General features: G+C 41.8%; 1 protein-coding gene across 5 annotated transcripts in view; it reads left to right on the forward strand.

Annotated features, from left to right (window-relative positions):
* Nucleotides 1-5,319: 5,319 nt before the first annotated feature.
* Nucleotides 5,320-18,748, forward strand: part of AKAP7 (A-kinase anchoring protein 7) — a 78,525-nt gene continuing 65,096 nt past the window's right edge. For 2 of the 5 annotated variants that reach the window (XM_081855355.1, XM_081855356.1), the window contains exons 1-4: nucleotides 5,320-5,631; nucleotides 10,861-10,998; nucleotides 13,582-13,727; nucleotides 17,645-17,781. In XM_081855355.1, coding sequence (XP_081711481.1) covers nucleotides 5,361-5,631; nucleotides 10,861-10,998; nucleotides 13,582-13,727; nucleotides 17,645-17,781 — 692 coding nt within the window. In that variant the 5' untranslated portion in view covers nucleotides 5,320-5,360. Of the gene's footprint in view, nucleotides 5,632-8,627; nucleotides 8,647-10,860; nucleotides 10,999-13,581; nucleotides 13,728-17,644; nucleotides 17,782-18,748 lie in introns of those variants that run through there. The other 3 variants (XM_081855354.1, XM_081855353.1, XM_081855357.1) reach the window with 2 other exon arrangements.

Consider the following 18,748-nt stretch of genomic DNA (forward strand, 5'->3'; position numbering starts at 1 on the left):
GCAAATTTGATGATTGTGTTGGACTTATACAGTGGGGTGCAATCAAATGTGTACAGGGAATAGAGAAAGGGGCTTAACACACACCCCTGAGGGGCTCCTGTGCTTAATACTAGAGTAGAAGAATAGTAAGGTCCCATTCTCACTGTCTGCGGCCTATCGGTCAGGAAATTCCTTACCCACAAACAGATCTTCTGATGTATACCCAAATTGGTCATTTTAAGGAATAACCTGTCTGGTAGAATTGTATTAAAGGCAGAACTGTAGTCCACAAACAACGGCCTTGCGTAGGTTCCCTGTCGTTCTAGATGACTCAGTACAGTATGGACAGCGATGGAAATAGCATCATCAGTAGATCTATTTCTTCTGTATACAAACTGGAACGGGTCTAGAGTGGATGGAAGACCAGCCTTAATATAATCTAGCACCAATCTCTCAAAGCATTTCATAACGACAGATGTTAGGGCTATTGGTCTGTAGTCATTGAGAGATACCACCACTGACTGTTTAGGGACTGGCACTATAATCGATGTCTTCAGGCAGGTAGGGACAGAACCCTGCAACAGGGATAGATTAAAAATGTCCGTAAATACACCAGCTAATTCTGCAGCACAGTCCCTAATAACTCGTCCCATAATTCCATCCGGTCCAGCTGCCTTCCTAATATTAATGCTCTGAAAAGCACGTTGTACGTCGGAGGTCTGTAATAAAAGTGGTTGTTTATCAGTAATAGTTTCTGATGATGTGCTGATAGCCAATGCTGTAGTGACGGTGGTTCCAGTTCCCACCTCAAAACGACTGAAGAATTGATTCAGCTGATCAGCCAGGTGTGCACTGCTGCTAGCCAGTTCGTTTTTAGTATTTTGCCCTGTAATTTGTCGCAGGCCTTGCCATACTCGACGAGGGTCGGAGCTCTCAAAATGCTTTTCGATCCTCCGGCAGTACATAGCTTTGGCATCCCTAATGCCCTTTTTCAGTTTGGCTCTAGCTTCTCTATACTGTTGCGCATCGCCAGAGTGAAAAGCAGCATTTCTTGCCTTTAACAGAAGATACACATCCCTGTTTAGCCAGGGCTTGTTGTTAGGAAACACCCGTATTTGTTTGGTGGTAGTAACAACATCAATGCAGCTTTTGACATAGAACAGTACTGTTGAAGTACTGTTCATGCAGGTCTTAGGTTTTTTTCTCTCAAGCGCTTTCCCTGTGCTGTCATGTAAAGTATGCCTGCTGCTCTAATACAAGTCCCTTTGTGATCAGCAACAGCAGGTCATGAAAACTGAAGTCCCTGGCTGTTTGACTCATAGAATAACAGAATCATAGAAATGTAGTGTTGGAAGGGACCCCAAGGGTCATCTAGTCCATCTACTCCAACTCCCTGCCGATGCAGGAATCTCAACTAAATTATACAAGACAGATGGCCATCCAAACTCTGCTTAAAAACCTCCAAGGAAGGAGAGTCCCACATATTGTGGGAGTCTGTTCCACTGTCGAACAGCTTCTCTGCAAGAATATCATGGGGACTTTGTCAAAAGCCTTACACAGATCAAGATACACTTAAGTCCACCGCATTCCCTGACCCATCAAGCTTGTAACGCTTATGAAAAAAGGAAATATGATTAATCTGACATGACTTGTTCTTTAGAAACCCATACTGGGTCTCAGTGACCACAGCATCTTTTTCTAAGTGCTCACGGACCAACTGTTTAATTATATGTTCTAGGACCTTTCCTGGTATCAACGTCAAGCTGGCCGGTCAGTAGTTACCTGGGTTTTCTCTTTCCTCCTTTTTGAAGATGGGGACAACATTTGCCCACCTCCAGTCCACAGACACCTCACCTGTTCTCCAAGAATTCTCAAAGATTATAGACAGAGGCTCTGGGATTACATCCACAAGCTCCTTTAGTACTCTTAGGTTCAACTCATCAGGCCCAGGAGATCTGAATTCATTTAAAGTAGCTAGGTGTTCCCTTACCACCTCTTTTCCTATCTTGGGCTGCAGCTTTTCCAGACTCTATGCCAACATATCCCTTTCTGCCCTTCCTACAGTTTGTGTCCAGAGATAACAATATCCCATTGGTTTCTCCACTCTACCAGGTTTCTGTTATTATCCCTATACTTATGTTTCCATTTAAATCCAAGCAGAGCAACTCCTCTCACAACTACGTTTCCCAACATCATTAGTGCCAAAGTGCACCATGACTACTGACTCCTCTTTAGTAAAACCTAGAAGTGATTTATGTTACCTCTGCACCAAGCAGGCAGATCACTATGCTGTCCATCACAAACCCATTCCTGTATTTTAAATAACAGAAGTTTTATCCATACTAAAACCCCATCCATTGCATATCCCTGCCTTATGGGTACAAATAGCACCAATGTAGTTATAATTTCAGCACTAAGTTAAGACTTATTTGTTCAGGCATTTCCCCCAGTAATGATGTATGGAAGTGAGAGATGGACCATAAAGAAGGCTGATCACCGAAGAACTGATGCTTTTGAATTATGGTGCTGGAGGAGACTCTTGAGAGTCCCATGGACTGCAAGAAGATCAAACCTATCCATTCTGAAGGAAATCAGCCCTGCGTGCTCACTGGAAGGACAGATCCTGAAGCTGAGGCTCCAATACTCACCTCATGAGAAGAGAAGACTCCCTGATTTTGAGAAAGATCGGGGCCACAAGGAGAAGAGGACGACAGAGGACTAGATGGTTGGACAGTGTTCTCGAAGCTACTAACACAAGTTTGACCAAACTGTGGGAGACAGTGAAAGACAGGAGTGCCTGGCATACTCTGGTCCATGGGGTCACGAAGAGTCGGACATGACTAAATGACTAAACAAGAACAAGCTGATTATTGTTTGAACTGCTCTATTGTTTTTAGCTTATTTGTTTCCTGTATGGTTTGTTTTTAGTATTGTTGTTTATGATTATGATTGGAATGGTTTTTATTATTTTATTTTGTGTTTTGTACCCTGCCTTGGTATCTATAGTGATAAAAAGCAATATTATAAATATTTTAAATAAATAAGGCAGATCCCTCCCTTCTTCTCACAAGTCAACTTTAGCAGGTGGATGAGAGTGCTCACCTATCAATCACCTGACATTGGGTGATTGACAGGGCTCTCACCCACCTGTCAAAGTTGGCCTGTGTTGTGTGTGGGAGAGGAAGCAAAAAAGATTCCCAACCCCATATCTAACCAGTTCATTTCCCCCTTAGTTCAAAAATTGAAAACAGTGGTAGAAACAGGTATTTAACATAGCTCTGTCCAAAACTTATCTTTCTTTAAGAACCTGCTAACCCTGTCTAACTGGCAATTCCTTCTTCTTGGCATGTAAAAAAAATTAAAAAGGTTTAAAAGCTATTCCAGTTCATGACTAGCTGCTTGAGATCTGAGCTGCTGCATTTCCAGAAAGATATCTCTTCCATTAGCTAACTTTCTTCCTCTAGAGGGAACATCTTTTATAGAAACTGTAATTGGTTCCATATGAGGTTTTATTTGTCTTCCTTCCAATGTCTTATTAACTCCTTCTCTTCTGATTTAGCTACGAGCTAGTTTTAGTTTTGTTAGTAGTATGGTGGCAAAATGATTCCCCCCACAACTGCTGTTTCAAGTTGGATATCCTAACATTATGTAGTAAATATTCTTTAACAAGAAACCACATATTAAAAGTAATACATGTTCCTTAACTATTTTGTCAAGAAACCAATGCTATTATAATTCTTTGTAACTGTGATGTCCTATGAATCAAGCGGGGTAGATGTGGCCAATCTATTTTCCTACACAGTCAGGAGGGCTCAAGTCTGCTCTCATCACCAAGACTTACTCATCCCATAATTATGGCAACAAACAACAAATCCTACAAGGGGCTTCCCTTGGGCTTAATCCAAAAGCTGCAGTTGGTGCAGAATGCTAGATTGTTGGCTTGGGTGCCCCATTGACACCATGTAACACCTTTCCTCAAGAAAATGCAGTGGCTTCCAATGTGCTGCTGGGTGCATTTCCAAAGCCCTGCATTTAGCATTTACAGCCCTAAGGAACTTGGGACCACCTTGCCCATTAGATGCCTGCTCAGCAACCGCAGTCCTCGGATGTAGAACTGCTGAGAATACCATAGGCCCAGGGGGAGCACTTAGCCTATATTAGAAAATAGAGTTTTAGTGTTGCAGCTCCAGTTCTCTGGAGTCAGTTACTAGCCTAAATCAGACATTTGTCTAGCATGATGAAGCAGACCCTCCAAGTGTCCCTATTTTCCAAGGACGTCCTTGATTTAGAGAAGCCATCCCGGTTTCTGATTTGATCCCGGAATGTCCCCCTTTTCCTTAGGATGTCCCTATTTTCATTGGAGAAATGTTGGAGGGTATGGAGTTATCTGACCCCTTAGCCGTCTGAAGGCAATCCAGTATAGGGAACTTTTTAAAATGTTTATTGTTTAATTAGGTTTTATATAAGTTGGAAGCCTACTAGGACAACCCTGTAAGATGTGTAGGTAAAATTAGTAAAATGATCACTAAAAATAGGGATGGGACGTCCCTATTTTTATCAGAGAAATGCTGGAGAGTATGGATGAAGTTTACAAACCTACTGAAGGCACTTTTTCTTAGAAAGGCTTTTCGTGACCCAGTCATTTATGAAAGTTTCACCTTATATTTGATGAAACATTCTGTGGCTTTTTAAAAAAAATTGTAAGGATGTTGTATTTTAGTTTGTTGAATTGATTTATTATACTTAGAGCCCCCGCCCCCATGTTTCATTCTGTTTTTACCCTGAACACTGCTTCAATAGCTCTATGCCATGAAATGGTCTATAATTCTGAATTATGATGATGATAGAAATTACAAAGCTGAGTGTCCCTTTGTGGTGCCAAGTTCTTCCACTGGGAAATCCCTTCCAGATCATCTAGTGACGGCCTGCTCAGATGGCATGGCATACAACCCCCTTTCAGTGAGAGCAAAATTCAGTGCATTTCTCTGATAAATGCCAGAAGATAGCTTTGTCCTGCCTTCCCCAAAACTTGTAACATTACTCATATGTCTTGCCTGAAATGTTTTGTTCCCAGACATCAGAATACTCTGACAAAGATTGGGATGTTGAAGGAAAGGGGGACACAAAACAGGTGGCTCTTGGCGACAACGGAGGCAACTCTGGCTGAACGCAACGAAAGCATTCGGATACAACTCCGCGCCCGGCCTAATAACACACTCCGCGGTCGCATTGCATGCTGGGATTCGTAGTTTCCTGCTAAGGCAGAGGGGCGTCTCTCGCTCCCTCCCTGCGTTCCGAGCGTTCCGCAGAACTTCGCTCTTGACCCCTCCGCCTTCCCGTAGTTGCCCGGTCCCCGCTAAGGCAGAGGTGCCAGCCGGGCTATGGTACCGCGGACCCTCTGGCTCCGGACTCTCCGTTCCGCCCGCCTTGTTGCAGGCGCAGCCGCGCCGCTTAGTCCTCGGAGCCCCCTCGGCCCGCGGGCGCCTCCTGCGGAGAGGCGGGGGCCGCGTGGTGCCTGGGTCGCCATGGCAGCTCGAGAGCGTTCGCCTCCCCGCAGGGCGGGATCCCATGGGCTGGAGGCGGAGGCCCCGGGCGAAGCCGGAGAGAACGGGCAGCCTCTCTCGACAAGCAGCCAGCTCTTGCAGCAGACCGGTGAGCAGCTGCAGCAGCAGCAGGAGGAGAAAGAGGCACGGGGACCTGCCTTATACCGAGCCAGACCATTGCTCAGTATTGCCTACCCTGGCTGGCAGCAGCACTCCAGGGTTTCAGGCAGGAGGCTCTCCCAACCCCACCTGGGGATGCCAGGGGTTGAATTTGGCACTGCCACTGAGTCATTATTATTATTATTATTTGAATTTATATATCGCCCTATACTTGGAGGTTTCAGGGCGGTTCACAGAACAAAATCTAAATCTAAAACCACAATATATATAATCAAAATAAAAACAACAACCCAATAACCTCTCCCTACCCCCTTCAAAAAAGAATCATAGGATATCAATCAGGCAACCAAAAGCCTGGCTAAAATGGAACGTTTTTGCCTGGCACCTAAAAGGTGTATAATGAAGGCTCCCCCAATTTCAGTTGTCGGTTTCGGCTCCGTTTTGTTGGTGTTGCTATCCCCCTTCCGACACAAAGCTGCTTTGAAACATTTCCCGCGCTCGGGGTAGCTTTCGACACGCATTCTAGCCCTCAGCATAGACATGTGTACAAAGGTATGCCTGAAGTTTTTCCCTTAAGCACAAACCATTTGGCACATACATCTTGTTTTCTCAGCCACGATAGCCTCAGATCTTTAGAGTCACCATCAGAACTGTAAATTAGAATTATTGCTGGGGATAAACAAGGCATTCTCATTCAGGAGGAGAAGGGCCCATTGTGCAACCTTCTATAGACAGATAAAGAATAAAGGGACACCTGACCGTTAGGTCCAGTTGCGGATGACTCTGGGGTTGCGGCGCTCATCTCACTTTACTGGCCGAGGGAGCCGGCGCACAGCTTCTGGGTCATGTGGCCAGCATGACTAAGCCGCTTCTAGCGAACCAGAGCAGTGCACGGAAATGCCTTCCCGCTGGAGTGGTACCTATTTACCTTCCCGCTGGAGCAGTACCTATTTATCTACTTGCAATTTGACATGCTTTCGAACGGCGAGGTTGGCAGGAGCAGGGACTAAGCAACAGAAGCTCACCCCATCGCGGGGATTTGAACCACCAACCTTCTGATCGGCAAGCCCTAGGCTCTGTGGCTTAGACCACAGCGCCACCCACGTCTCTATAGCTAGCTAGCTAGTTTTACTGATGATGTTTAACCTTGCAGTGATTAAGCAGTGTGTATTCTGGGAATAAAAATGAGTGCCACTAGTAGCAAATGCTTGTTTGGTATCCGTGATCTGCTAGGTGCAGTACAGAATTTGGATGTGACACAGCTACATTAGATGGGCTAGTAGGGATTTATTACTTATTATTCTGCCCCACCTCACCCTCCAGAACTCAAAGTGGCTTGTTTAGGACTCCCAGACCCAGACTTGTTTAGCTTCAGCAATGTGGCTGACTATGCTCTGAATACTATAAGTTTCTCCCAGGAGTAGGAATTGAGATATTAGTATCAAATGGCAGTGAAGGGACAGATAGGGTAAGTGGAAATGCCACAAGGAGCATTAACACCCTGCCCTTGTAGTATACTGTGTATGGTTCAGTGTTCTTTGACATAACAGCTGGGAGAAAGGAGTATAAAAACCAATTTGTTATGCACAATTAGCATAGAAGAAAGAACAAATGACACTGCAGGCTACTGGGTTTTGTTTACCATTCCAAATGCTCTTTTAAATGTTCACCTAATTAATTATGATTTATGTTTACACATACTTTTGCTACACTTGTGTAGCTCATTCTCCTTTCTATAAGCTTATGGTTGGCATGAAATTATTTTTGCTCTCTTCCTCATACAACAACCCTGTGAGAAATTTGGCTGGAAATGACTTGCCCAGCGCTAACCAGGGAGTGTCATAGTTTTAACTGCAACACTTTATCTGCTATACCACATTACCACAAACTATGAAATCATTGCCTTTTCTTCCTAGTTTTTTTCTGCTTGTGGAATCTACTTTCTCAGAGAAACTCTAGGCCATGAATTATTGGGGCGATGGAGGGATTTTTCTGTACTTTGTGTTGCAGTTAGAGCCATGAAGGCAACATGATTAGCATTTGGCCTGCTTTTATAGCTGCCAGCAATTCACAACTTGCAGGATGCCTTGGTACCTTTTAATATAATTCGATTGAGAAATGCAGGCTCCCAAAATTGAGTGCATTTTCATATATCATCTCAAACAGCAGTTGTTTATTCAAGCAGGGAAGCACTTCATGTTGGTAGGTGTAGAAGTGCTTTACTGGAGTAGCTTTAAATGAGCAGGAGTAGTTTACACCCAACGGCGCTGGCAGTGCAAACAGCACCAAAAAGAAATATTGCTGAAGAAATGGTTGAAGCAAACTACTATTGCTTGAAAGGGAACCCCCAGATACAGCCTTTCTAGTTTTGCAGAGCCTAAATAACGCAAGATAGCCAAGCCTCCTGGGAAAGAGCAACACATCCCTCTGTTCTATACCGGCAATAAATATAATTAAGGATGAATCTTGCTTCAGTGTGGAATCTGTAAGGAGAATATTTTATGACTGGGATCCTATAAAACCACATACCTACTGTCCATCCCACATCTGCTCATAATTCATCACTTATCCTGCTTGTTATAATTCAGTGGTAATATCAATACAGCCTATGGTCTCCACAGAGCCCCAGTTCAAAACATATATTTAATTTAAGAAAGATGAACAAAATGTATATGTTTGGGAAGCAGTTAGGGATGCAGCCCAATTCAAGGCATATTTACCCAGAAAGGAGTCCACTGTGTTCAGTGTAACTTCTAATTAGGCATGCTTTGTATTGCAGCGTTGATCTTAATGTCCCAGATCAATCATGGATCTTTTAGTATCTGCTCTACAAGTTCAGTTCAAATTACACATCAGCAAATGATAATAACAGACAACCATAAATTATGTACTGAAGTTACTGTTTCTGAACTGCAGAGAATTACACATCCAATTTGTCAACCTGCAGCAAGCCCAACACTATGACTCACTTGTTTATCACATCCTCTGGATAATTTCCCTTGAGGTAATCCCTGCTTCACTTGTTACTACTACAAACAGTGACGTTCGACACTTGCCTGGTTCTTTGGATGCTGATAGTTTAAAGTCGAAATATATAATTTTGGGGGGCAAAAATGGCACTTTAGCTTTTCTCTTCCTTCCCATCAGGGTAAAGGGTGTATTTTATTTTGAGATACAGTTGACAATGAAATCAGCCATACAACAGTCAATTGCCAGAATCGCCTTTTGCTCCTGATTATAGGACAGCAAACTTGGGTTTGTCCTGGAAAGTGCACACAACAGGAAGCTATGGCCAGGCGTAGCATCTCCATTAATATGTCATTATGATGCATTTGCAAACCTGTTTGTCACTCTTACAATTTACAATTTTGGCGTACACTTAAAACCTCCAAGGCATGTACCTAAAAGATGTTATGTGTGAAGCTTATATGTAAACAATGACAACATGTTTATTTTTCCTGAACGTCTGAGGGTGATAAGCTGTGCGTGAGACTTTTCTATAGTTGGAAATTCAGATAGATACCCTTCATGCCTAACACTGGAGGTAGATAGGAATTCTGAGATGACAGAATGACCATTCACACTAAACCACTGTGTGTGCAGAGATTTGCATGATATCCCGTTTTTCCTATATATATGAGTAGGACACTGTGCAGATTTTGCATACAGGAGACAGAACAGAAGATCAGTTCTCCCCCCTCCCTTAAATTCCATGAGGCTTTTATATAGAAAATGGCTGGGAGGGTTCACTTCCTCTAAGGCACAGAGGAGAGGATCTCTGAATCGGGAAGGTAGGTTTTAACCTCTCATATTTACATGATGGCAAACCTGTGTTTGTCACTGTGTGTGCGCACAACGGGAAGCTGTAGATGCAATTCACCAAATGCCACATTTCTTTTTTAATCAGGCAGCAGCTACTTCCTGTACAGCCTTCAGGATCAGCTAACAACTGCCTTGTTAGCCTTCCCTCGCTGCTTTAAGCTGAAGCCAATTAGTATCTAATCAGGTGACTTATCTCCCCTAGCACTACGGATGAGGGATGAGGTATCTAAGAGACGCTATACAGGGCACTAATAATCTGGATCATGTGCTTGTGTTTTTTACACTTCACTTCATCTATCAAGCCAGTGATTTCTTTGCCACAAGAACAGAACAGGTGTGTCTGTTGCCAAATTTCCCCATTGGGTTAGATTTGGACTACCTGGCAGTGAAAAAGGAGGGCTCTGTAGTAATGAGCTATTTCCTGATATGTTGAATTTCTGATGTAACACTTCTTCCACTACACAACTATAACTGTGTTATGTCATACTACAATTATACCTGCATAATGGAAGAAGCATTACATCACTAATTCAGTGCAACAGTTATGATGGTCTCTCCTTAGATTGCTACTATCAGTTTAGAGTCACAGTTACTTATTTTTATTTTAAAACGACACAGTAAGTTGTACCTTTTCATTAACAAAAGGTGTAGAATTATTTTTATGTGACGAGAGTTGTCACCTAAGTTGGCAGGGCTCATTTGACATCAACACAAAATAGAACCTTTAGTGTCATCAGCCCAGCCCTGTAGAATATGCAAAAAATGTGCCTTCTGCTAAAAACTTTTCTATTCTTCCAGGCTTGTGCAGGCAATTAAGAATACATATTTTCATGCTAGTTAGTTGATGGTCTCTTGATTTGATTTATGATATATAATATATATATTATTATATTTTATAATATATAGGTATATTATTTTAAACAGCTTTGCTATTTTTAATGAGGTATATGAATATTTTTATAAATAAATAAATAAATAAAAAAGTAAGGAATTTGATTATGTATATAGCTGAAGAATCCACACACTGTTTATAAGAACCCACAAGCTGTTTAGAAGATAGGCATACACAGATGCAGTAGTAGGGAAAACTTATTCTGATGTTGAGGATTGGAACTGCATAGATCCTTGTAAAGCAAGTCAGCATTACTTGTGGCTTTCAGAAAGGGAGTCAAGACACACAGATGTATTTTGGGATTGTTCATAAAACATTGAAAGCTAAGAATGAAACCTAAACTTGCAGTTTGGAGAAACAAGCAATTGCTTTGTGAGAGCCTCTGGTATTCTACTTGAAAAGCTGCCTTGCAGTGAGCTGTGAGCCTGGAACTGAGTTTTATTGGCGATGATTTCATCAGCCTTGAAATCTAAAACCCAACTCATTGTTTCAAATGTATTCCAGATGGAAGGCAAATTGTGGAGCGGAAGAAAAAGCAAAGAAAAAAACGAAAAGAGGAATCCCGCCGTCTTGATGATTCTGTATGTTGCTTGATGATGGAAATGCCATTTGCCAAAGCAGATATTGAAGATGAATTTAGCAGTAAGTATAAATACTAATCCAGAGCTGTGAAGTTGCTTTAGCTCAAATTTCCATCTTGGAAGTAAACAAGCATGTTCTACTTGGGCCAAATTTCTTCGTATTTTGTACTCTGACCTTAGCAGTTACAAATGCATCTATTGTAGTCCTTGAATGTTGGCGCCACCTCTCCCCAAAGTCCCAAATGTTTGCATCCTCTAACCACAAAAATGCACTCAGATCCCGAGTGAATCACAAAATATTCTATGAACTACAAATTCTCTGCTTCCTAGTGCTTGCCCTATAAGAAAATGCAGAAAAATGTGTAATTGTGATAATGAAAAATATAATAAAAAGGTAATGAGCAAATGCTGAGATTGTTTGAACTGCAGATATGAAACAGCTAATTAAAGGGCTGATTGTGGCAGGAGGTACCAGAACAGTGCTAATGAAATCTTCCAGTAGCAGGAAAATAACCTCAGTTGTGTTTTGCAAATCTGGCCTGGACAGGGTGGCGCCGTTATTTCATCGTCAGTTAAGAAACAATAACCATCACCACAAATATATGCGTGGGGAGTAATGTTTTTGTTTATTCCTGTGTTGCATATTTTTATATTGTAAATCACCCTGTGATCCTTGGATGAAAGGCAGTTTAGAAATTTCATAAATAAATCAGAGTTGTAAAAAGACAATGAGTGCAGCATAGAAAATGCTGGAATGTACTGGTTCAGAAGCAACATTAAATTATGTCATTTTTGGAGAAAACATAGAAGCCTTTGAGAGCATATCTGTTTATGCCTACGGGACCACCTCTCCAGGTATGCCCCGCGGAGAACCTTAAGGTCCATAAATAACAACACTTTGGAGGTCCTGAGCCTCAAGGAGGTTAGATTGGTCTCAACTAGGGCCAGGGCCTTTTCAGCTCTGGCCCCGACTTGGTAGAACGCTCTGTCACAGGAGACCAGGGCCCTGTGGGATCTGACATCTTTTCTGCAGGGCCTGCAAGATGGAGCTATTCTGTCTGGCCTTCAGCTTGGACTCACTCTGAGTCCATGGGATATGGTATATAAATTTTCCCTTGGCTTTTTTACTGGGCTATGTAGGATCAGCATGGATAGCTGGCTCGGGTGAATATCTGATGTTTCCTCCCTTTATGGTCTTGATTTATGGGCTACTACTAAAATGAGGCTGCATTTTAAGCTGGAATTTAAGCCGTATTTTTTTTTTTTTAAAAAAATCATATTCATAATTCATATTTAGTGTTAGCCGCCCTGAACCAGGCCCTGGCCAGGGAGGGCAGGGTATAAATAAAAATTTATTATTTTTATTATTACTATTTATTTGCAACATTTATAGCCAAGTAGATGTGCATAGGATTGAGACTTTTATCCTGAGGTAGTCATAGTGGAAATGGAAGCAGGGCAGTTTTTGTTACAGGTTAGGTAATCCAGGACACATTTTTCTGTGATGCCATGCATGCCAGCCTCTGACAGATTACCGCAAGGGTATATGTAGCCATTGACAGGAAAGCAGTTGCCCAGTAAAGGGGGTAATCGATAAATTAATTAATTTTAGGAAAAAATGTATATGACCTAAAATCCTCTTGAAATCTCAGGCCCTTATTTCTGTCACCCTATGTTAGAATTCCAGTTCAGTTCTTGAGGTGTTAGACAGGGGTTCCAATCCTCAACTCAGCCGTGAAGCTGTGACCTTGGGCCAATGGTTGTCTATCAGCCTAACCTACCTCATAGGGGTATTGGAAGATAAAAGGGGAAGCGGAAGAACCCACAAACTTCTTTAGGGAAAAGTGGGATATAAGTGCAGTATTTTTTATTTTTTTTAAGCTACCCAAAGGGCAACAACTATGCATAAGAGGGAGGTGTCAGTAGAATTAGAGGAAACCTGAGGTTTGCTGAAGTTCAAGAAATATTTAAAAAGAAAGAAATATTTTAGAAATATTTCTAACAAGAAAGAACCCCGCAGCCCAGTGAGGACTGAGCAGGCACAGTAGGCTTAGATTGACTGTTGAAGAGTAAATGGAAAATGTGTGGGATGTGTGGAATGGAACGGTACGGCTGGAATCCTAGTTAGGGAACCCTTTATACAACAACATTTTGTGGGAGGTCTCTGTCGTACATGTTATATTTCAAAAAGTATGATACCTGAATTTATTTATTACTATTTATTTGATTTACTAGACTTATATACTGCCCTTTATAAGATCTTGGGGTGGTTCACATGATAAAATACAAGGCAAAAGCCACCAACAAACACTTAAAACAAAAACAACCAAACAATAACAGCCCCCCCAACATATTCAGAAGGCTAAAATATTAATCGGCCAAAGGCCTGGTTGAAGAGGAATGTTTTCACTTGGCACCTAAAGATATATAATGAAGGCACCAGGCGAACCTCCCTGGGGAAAGACTGCACAAACAGGGAGCCACTGCAGAGAAGGTCCGTTCTCGTGTTGCCACCCTCCGGACTTCATGTGGGGAAGGTACACAAAGTATTGACTCTTTGTGTACTAATTTCGAGAATTTATCTATTGTTCTACTCACGTGTGTACAGTATCGTAACACCTCTCCACCCTCCTTTCCTACCCAGATAAAAGCGCAGCTAAACCATATGTTAAAAAGACGAGAAAGAGAACTACTGGGAGGGAGAGTGAGGAAGACAATCTAATAAAGAAGAAAAAGAAAAATCAAGATAAACCTAATTACTTCATCTCAGTTCCAATCACAAATCCAAAGGTAGCCTTACTTTTTATTATTATTCTGATCTCCTAGGGGACAAAATCACTTGTGAATAATGAAACCAGAGCTTAGACTTAAACCCAAGCATTGATTCTGTGTCTTGAAGCAGAAGGGTTTTTTGCTTTGAACTGGTGGTTCCAGAAATCTTTCCTTGCTTTCAACAACAAGAAAGGTGAGGAACGAAGGAAACTGGCTCTCTTGGGAGTTGCTCCTCAAGGCGCTTGATTCCCAAAGGAGCTGCCTCCTTTTCACTACTGAACAGTCGTTTAGTGGGAGAAATCGGGGGGAATGGAAGTTTGAATCTGCAGATGTAGCACCAGAAGCGTTGGATTGGTTCTGCCACTGTGCTTGTACTACGCTAAGCTCCTCGCCCCCTTTTACCTCTCAGTTACCATCAGTGACTTCCACATTGGGAAGCCCAAGTAAGCAATGTTGCCCTACTCTGCCCAGCAGCTGCCACTGCCCAGTTGAATGTGAAGTTGCTGAGCAGCAGGAAAAGCAGCAGGTCTCTGAAGCCGCCTCTTCCTTGCTGTTCAGCTAATCAGCTCAGAAGCAGGGGTGGATAACATGGGGAGGAAGGTTATATGTATGTTGCATGGGTGCTAATAAATGCATGCATGTATATTCCATGTATGGTTGCCTTCTCTGCAGTCTCTGGTGTGTAGTGTGTGCTCTGCCCCACTGCCAGCTCTGCCCCTATACATAATTTGGTTTTGGCCCAACCCACTATTGGCATGCGGTCCCTTATTGAGATGGTCCCGTATGTGGCCTCCTAAGAAGTGTGTACACATAGAGCTCTGGGTAGGGACATTCCTTTGTGTGCTAGAAGCTCATGTATACACGATAATATGAATTTGGAGGCAGAATGGCGTTCCCTTCCTTTTTCAAAAGAAGAGCTCTCCCACGCCATGTTGGAAGCTGTTTCTGCCAGCTTGCTGACAGTGTCAGGAATGTGTTTTCTCAAGTTCAGTTCAGACATGATAAACTGCAGCAATGGCTACTTAGCCCTTTGACTGTTCTCTGCTCCCACGGTTGGAGGCAGTATGCCTTTGAGTACCAGTTGCTGGGAACCACAAGTGAATGGTGTACTGCTGCACTGAGGTCCTTTTTCCTGGCTCCCACATACACACAGCTGTCTGCTGGAGAACAAGATGTTGGACTACATGGGTCTTTGGCCTGATCCAGCAGGGTTTTTCTTATGTAAGTTTCGGGCTCATATGCTCCTCCCTTCACCTTCCACAATGAGGAGAAGGATGCTTTTGGTTCCATTTTGATTAGTTTATTCTAATAATAGCTATCTGTTGTTTTTAATAACTGCCATGCACTGGTTTCAGATATAAATTTATTTTTAGGTCCATTTGATTACTTCTTTTAATTGGACTGTAATGTCTGCTGGATGAAAACAAATCTTTGATTTCCTTAGTTTAGTTCAGGAAATTTCTCATCTAAACAACATTTAATAGTTACTTGATTTAATTTCCAGTAATACTGCAGTTGAATGTATGCTGTAGCAATTTTTTTTTTTGCTTTGCTTCTGTGCATAGCAAAAATGACTGGGTGTAATTTGAAGACATGCATTTTCTCATATGGCTGTTACTGGATGGAAAAATAAAGCTAAATAACTTAATAGCCTTTACAAGGCAAAACTCATTATCCAACTTCATCTTACAAAGCAACTAGATTCGTTTTCTTCAGCAAGATTGTGTCAGCCAAGTACATTGCTGCAAACAAGAATATGTAACTAACTAAATAAAACAAAACATTAGAATGTGCAAGGTTATCGTCCTTGTCAGTTGCCAATATTAGGAATTGTAATTTGTAATGTCAAATGATCTTTCCCATTTCCTGAGGTGTTTTAGAATATAGTTTTGTGTGGGCAGGGTCCTTTCCAACTCTACAATTCTATGATTTTTGATTGGTGTACAAAATTTCAATGTGGGTGATTTTTAGTTGTTTTTATCTTATATGAATCCCCTGAATTATGTTTTTATAGTAAAGTGATGGATTATATATGAATTAATATATATATATTAGGTGGACATGTTGGTGCTGACCTTTAAATCCCTAAACGGCTTTGGTCCTGTGTACCTGAGGGAGCATCTCCACCCACATAGTCCAGCTTGGACACTGAGATCCAGCTCTGAAGGCCTTCTGGCAGTTCCCTCACTACAAGAAGTGAAGTTACAGGGAACCAGGCAGAGGGCCTTCTTGGTAGTTCTGCCCAGATGTCAAAGAGCTAAACAATCATAGGACTTTTCGCAGGCATGTGAAGGCAGCCCTGTTTCAGGAAGCTTTTGACGCTTGATGTTTTGGTGTGTTGCTTTATACTTTGCTGGAAGCCACCCAGAGTGCCTGGGGCAACCCAGTCAAATGGGCAGGGTACAAGAAATTAATAGCAACAACAACAACAACAGCCTAATAAATCACATCAGACTGGTTCCCTAATTGAAATCCATCTGTTGTCTTAAGCAAACACTAACAGAACAATTGGTAGTTCTTTGGGACTCATTTTAACCCCACTTATGTGCTATTAAACTCAGTGAGTAGGCATGTATTGGACTGCAACATGTATTTACAGAGTTCCCAAATGGCTATTTAGCACTTGAAATTTGTCGCTTGTAAAATATGTGATTCTGTGTCATTCTGAAAAGCCATTTATGGTCTCTCCGATACATGTGGTCTGTGGTTTCATGTCCCTCGAGCCTTCCAAGTTGCTCCACTCTCATTGGGGTGCTCCATGGATGAGAGCTAAAATTCTAGGAACAGTCTGGCACGAAGGGGGAAGCTTGTGGATCAATTGAGCAGAGAAGCTTTTGCCCCCTGTTTCTAATGATGGATGACAGCCAGGGGCATCGGTCACTTCTGAGGTTGGATCTCTAGCCTAGTAAGGGGAAGGCATAATGTTGTGGCATTATTCTGTGCTTTTCACATGTACTTTAATTCTCACTCTGCATAGTAAGAAAACCTGGGGGAATCAGTCATAAAGCTATTACTGAGAGAAATAAGATCTGTATTTAGTTCTGTATCCAGAGAACCAATCTGATACTGGGGGGTGGGATGAGGTGGGACATAACAATGTGTAGACAAATCCTTTGAGGGCAATCATAACCCTATGGTAATGAAGACAGTAAAAATCCCCTGTATGCATAACATATCAACCAGAAGTCAGCCATCAATATTTCAAGGCAGCTTTCCCAGAGAACTCTGTCCCTTTGACATTTTAAGCGATCAGCTGATTAAAGAAGTGAAATGCTGAAGATGCTGGTAATTTGGTTTGACAGAACTGATGCCCTGAAGTGTGAAAACTAACAACTCTCTGTAGAAAATAATATAAAACTTTGCTGGCTTGCAGCATTGTGCACGATCAAGCCCCAACCAACATCTGTATTAGATCAGTTGAGTCATTTTGTATGAAAAGTGCTAATGTGTTAAGAGGCACCCCTAAGGCTGCATTGTAACATGTATCCCGTCTGCTTTGAGCAAAGCGGAGCCCATCTCTTCACTCTGAAAGGGAGTGTGGGCTATAACTTGCTCTTTCGTCCTTCATCCAGATCAGACCAAGGTTTTCTATAACTTTGATGTTTTTCCTATGTATTTGTGCTTTCCTCAGAATACATAGAACAGAGGGTGGATTTGGCTTTATAAATCATGTCCTAATAAATGTATATTGTTTTGTGTTTCCTGTCTGATTTCTTTCCTATCATGGTGGGTTGTCTTAAGGCAAGAAGCACCACAAACTGGGAAAGTCTCTTGCAGGAGTCCAGTTCAAGTAAAACAGACATTGTGCTCGAGCTTTGTTTGTGTTCTCGCACTATCCCTTATGCAGAGCAAATCGTTTTCTTTGTGTTTGCTGCTGATTGCACTAATAAAAAAAAAGTAATATTGTTTTTGTATGTGTTTCTGTTCTCCCTCAGATCACAGACACTATTCAGCTGCTCCAGGATAAAATAATACAAAAGGATAACAGGCTTTCTAAAGCAATGGTTCATTGTGGTTCTTTGCATATCACCCTCTCTGTTCTACATTTGGACAGTGAAGAAGCAGTTGACAAGTAAGCATTTTACTCTGAAATCACATGCTGTCTTAAAATCTACTTAAAAGTGTGGTAACCCAAAAAAGGGTAACAGAAACATTCTGGTTTCATTTTAACTATAATTATGACATTAATAACGTATGGCTGGGGCTAATAATTTATATTAGTAGTGTTATGCCTTCTGTGGTATAGAGGAAACTTTATTCGTGTAAAAGTGCTCACATCACATAGGTAATAAGGGGACAAAATTATATGCAAACCATGGATAATTAGCTATGCAAACTAGAGACTGCTGATCTCCCCCCAAAGATTCCTGCTAGCCCATACCTTTGTTAGTAATTTGGAGCCCTGTGTGCAGTTCTCGTAGCCTCATCTCAAAAAAGTTATTATAGAGCTGGAAAATGTAGAATGATTAGAGATTGGAACACCTTCTTTAAAAGGAAAGGCTAAAGCATTTAGAGAATTTTATGTTTGATCAAAGATAATTGAAGGCCAAACTATAGATTACTTAAATCACATAACCTAAAGGTCATAGCCCTGATGAAGTGAAGAAGGATGGAATTTTTGTCCAGTTTACATCTTCTTCTCAACATGCTGCAGTCTCTGTGATGCTTGGACCCCTCTGACCACGCCTCTTAATAAATACAGTGGTGCCTCGGGTTACAGACGCTTCAGGTTACAGACTCTTCTAATCCAGAAATAGTACCTCGGGTTAAGAACTTTGTTTTAGGATGAGAACAGAAATTGCGCAGCAGCAGCATGGCGGCATCGGGAGGCCCCATTAGCTAAAGTGGTACCTCAGGTTAAGAACAGACAAATTAAGTTCTTAACCCAAGGTACCACTGTACTTAAAAACATGGAGGTAGCTTAGCTGCTACACACTACACCAGCTCTCTAATAAATATATCATAGCAAAAGGTTTTGTAGACCAGAGGCCACATATCAGATGCATACAGGATTATCCACGTATATGAAGGAAGAGAAA

The sequence above is a fragment of the Podarcis erhardii genome (genome assembly GCF_964252035.2).
Source record: "Podarcis erhardii genome assembly, chromosome: 3".
In the NCBI taxonomy this organism is placed as follows: Eukaryota; Metazoa; Chordata; class Lepidosauria; order Squamata; family Lacertidae; genus Podarcis; species Podarcis erhardii.